General features: G+C 37.4%; 1 protein-coding gene across 1 annotated transcript in view; it reads left to right on the forward strand.

The window, feature by feature from the left end:
- Positions 1 to 228: 228 nt before the first annotated feature.
- tgm2b (transglutaminase 2b) overlaps positions 229 to 3,100 on the forward strand; it is a 10,990-nt gene continuing 8,118 nt past the window's right edge. Inside the window, exons 1-2 of the mRNA XM_077529411.1 lie at positions 229 to 304; positions 2,969 to 3,100. The exon at positions 2,969 to 3,100 is cut by the window's right edge and continues 48 nt beyond it. Of these exons, the coding sequence (XP_077385537.1) occupies positions 295 to 304; positions 2,969 to 3,100 (142 nt within the window). The 5' untranslated portion in view covers positions 229 to 294. The remainder of the gene's footprint in view (positions 305 to 2,968) is intronic.

Here is a 3,100-nt window from a genome sequence, read left to right on the forward strand (position 1 = left end):
TTCCTAAAAGCCATCATGACGTCGTCGTTGAATCATCCAAACAAGTCGGCCACTGTGCAATGCACACTTCTTCAATGCAGGGAAGTTCCACTCTAACCCAAATGTGAATTGACTTAGCGGGAATGGCTTTCCCACCCCCCTCATGTCTTTTTGAGGGGAGGGTCGCGTCACGCCCACACGGCACACTGGCATGGGGAGGAGGGAGAGTACAAATAACATGCAGATAACAGCAAATAGACGCTTTACTTCCATTAAGGTGCTCCACGTGTGACATTCCCACTCTAAAACACCGTCATGGCTCAAGGTAAGTCACACTCAGTTATTTTTTAAGTACTTACTGACAGGGTTAAGTTCATGTTGAACATCGTTTAATTTAAAACTTGACTTTTGGGATACTGCTACTTTTTCTGCATGACCTCCTCACACCTCTAAACTTGTATGCATGTTAATAATAATAATAATAATAATAATAATAATAATAATAATAATAATAATAATAATAATAATAATAATAATAATAATAATAATAATAAATCACCCTGATGTTTGAACCTTTTGAAAGTGGACTACTTGCAATAGCAGCAGAGCAGCTGGGGCTTTAAGCAAAGCATTTGCCCCTGGGAGGAATTCCAACACTCCCCAAGAGAAATCAGTCAAATGGGCCGATGACCTTTATTGTCAGCGTGGACAATTAGTAGCATGCCATAATCTATCTTTAGCTTATTGTGCTTAAAATGGATGCAAGTTTTCAACAAGACGCCAGCAACATGACTGTAGTCATAAGGTTGTATGTAAGATAGTATGAAAACGTTCTGTGTTACGGGATAAAGTTGAAATATTACAATTAAAAAAAATAAATAAATCATAATTTAAATGCCCACCCACAAAGTTTTACAAGGGATATTAGGAGTTTTTATTTATAATAGCTTAATTCTAGTTGACTTTCTTTCTTAACTTATTTAAACAATGTTTAACATGCTAAAGCAACATCCTATTTTATACTTCTGTTTTTAGGATAACATCATCTGCTTTCCAGCATCCACATGAAATTTGTCTTTGCATAAGTGTTACTAAAAGTGAGATTACACATTTTTGTATGTACTTTTTCCAAAGTAAAAAAAAGTTTGTTTTGACTGAAAAGCTGCTGCTTGTTGTTTTTTTGCCTTATAAGGTAAACTCGGGCCTCAGTTGCTCCTTGAAGCAAATGACAACAAATGTGTGGGAGTATTATGTAAAGGCTGGATTGTGCATTTGTCCTATTGTATGTTGTACGTGAAAGTGAAATAGATGTATTTATACTGGCTTTCGTTATTATGGCCCCCAATGAGGAAATGACAACTGTTTCCTATTTAAACACATGCATGCCAGAGCTGATAGACTCAGGTCAGATGTGTTCATGTGATCTTTCTAATTGTTTCCACATATATCTTAGAATCTGTTTTATTGGACTCAATTTATCCTCAAAGTGTGAGTGCATAAAATTTTATTTATTGGATGAAATCATTTGTTTTTATTTGCAGTATGCTCTCACTTATCTAACACCTGGGCAACAGTACCTTATTTTTTATTTATTTTTTATTTATTTATTTATTTATTTATTTATTTATTTTTTATTATTATATTTGCACAGATCAAATGGAATGGAATGAGCCAAAGTTGTGCTCTGGCCAAACAGTAAATCCGGTCTTCATTTTTCCCCATGCTAAGTCATTTTGGCATCTTTAAGGAATTTGCTCCACTTTGTTGAACTGACATCTGTTCAATTAAGGCACAAACCAAAGTCAATGAAACTGCATTGTGTAAGGCAGTGCTCAGACTACAAGTATATACCTAATGGCATATAAACCAGCAGGAAGTCTTCCAGGCTTAGTCTGTGTTTACTTTGGTCTCGCCTGACCAAGACATCGCAACCTCGTGCTCGTGCAGCCGCAAACACAAAAACATCCGTAGGGTTAGTTAACCTTCGGACAGGTCATAATTCATGAAGTGGCCAGTTTTGGCAGGAGACCAACAAGCAAAGCATTAAATAGAAATTGCGTTAACAGGAAATCGGAGGGTGGGATAGTCTTAGTCACGCCTCACCCTGGAGAGAAGGAGAGGCTGTACAGTGTGTGTGCGTGTATGCGTGGGAGTGGGAGTGTAGTGGAAGTAAATGTTCTCCACCTTCATTGGTGAAAGAGTCCTGCAGTGCACCACTGTCATCATCAAACAAATGCAATGATGAGGAGCTTTGGAAAGTCCCAAACTAAACCTAACGAACACCTTTTATCTCAAACTACTTTTAATGCAAAAGGTCACACTATAAAAAGTAACAATACAAGATAGCGGACCAGAAAGTGTTACAAAGATAAAGTCGTAGTATGAGACGTCACAATAAATAACGCTTAATTAATGGCTAACTGTTTATGTTATGCATTATTTTGCCGTTTAACATGTCCGTAGTCTTTGGTGATTCAAAACCTTATTCAAAAGCAGCAAGTTTTGTTGTCTGTTAACCTGACTTAGACTTAAACTTATAATTAGACTTGACTTTATTGATCCCTTTGGGATGGCTCCCTCTGGGAAATTTACATGTCCAGCAGCAATAAGAACAAAAATAATAAAACTAAAAACAGAGTGTATAAGACTCAGTTAGGCCGCGACATAGCCACAATTGCGACGGAGTTCCCTCTCAATATACGCAAAAAAAGAACAGATGGAAACGGGCGTAAGTCACATGTCCGTTTTGCGCATTTTCAGTAAATTTGCTTAAAACAATTGGATGAAAACCTGACTAGTATGGGGGTGTACTGCAAAATCAGAAATCTGCATATTACACGAAAAGAGTTTTTGTTTTGTGTCAAGTAAAAAACAAAACAAAACAAACAAACAAAAAAAAGAGTGGATGGATATGACGAATAAAACATTACTTTGTGGTTCAGAATCAAGTGTATTTAACAAAGTTAAAACTATGTTCCCTAACTTTAAGCTCTGGACATTGATCGGTGGGACTTGGAGTGTGACTTCAACAACACCGACCATTACACCGACCTCAACGGTGTGGACCGCTTGATCGTGAGGAGGGGCCAACCATTCACCATCAGCTTGTACCTTCGCTCAG

The sequence above is a fragment of the Festucalex cinctus genome, chromosome 8, assembly GCF_051991245.1.
Source record: "Festucalex cinctus isolate MCC-2025b chromosome 8, RoL_Fcin_1.0, whole genome shotgun sequence".
Lineage (NCBI taxonomy): Eukaryota > Metazoa > Chordata > Actinopteri > Syngnathiformes > Syngnathidae > Festucalex > Festucalex cinctus.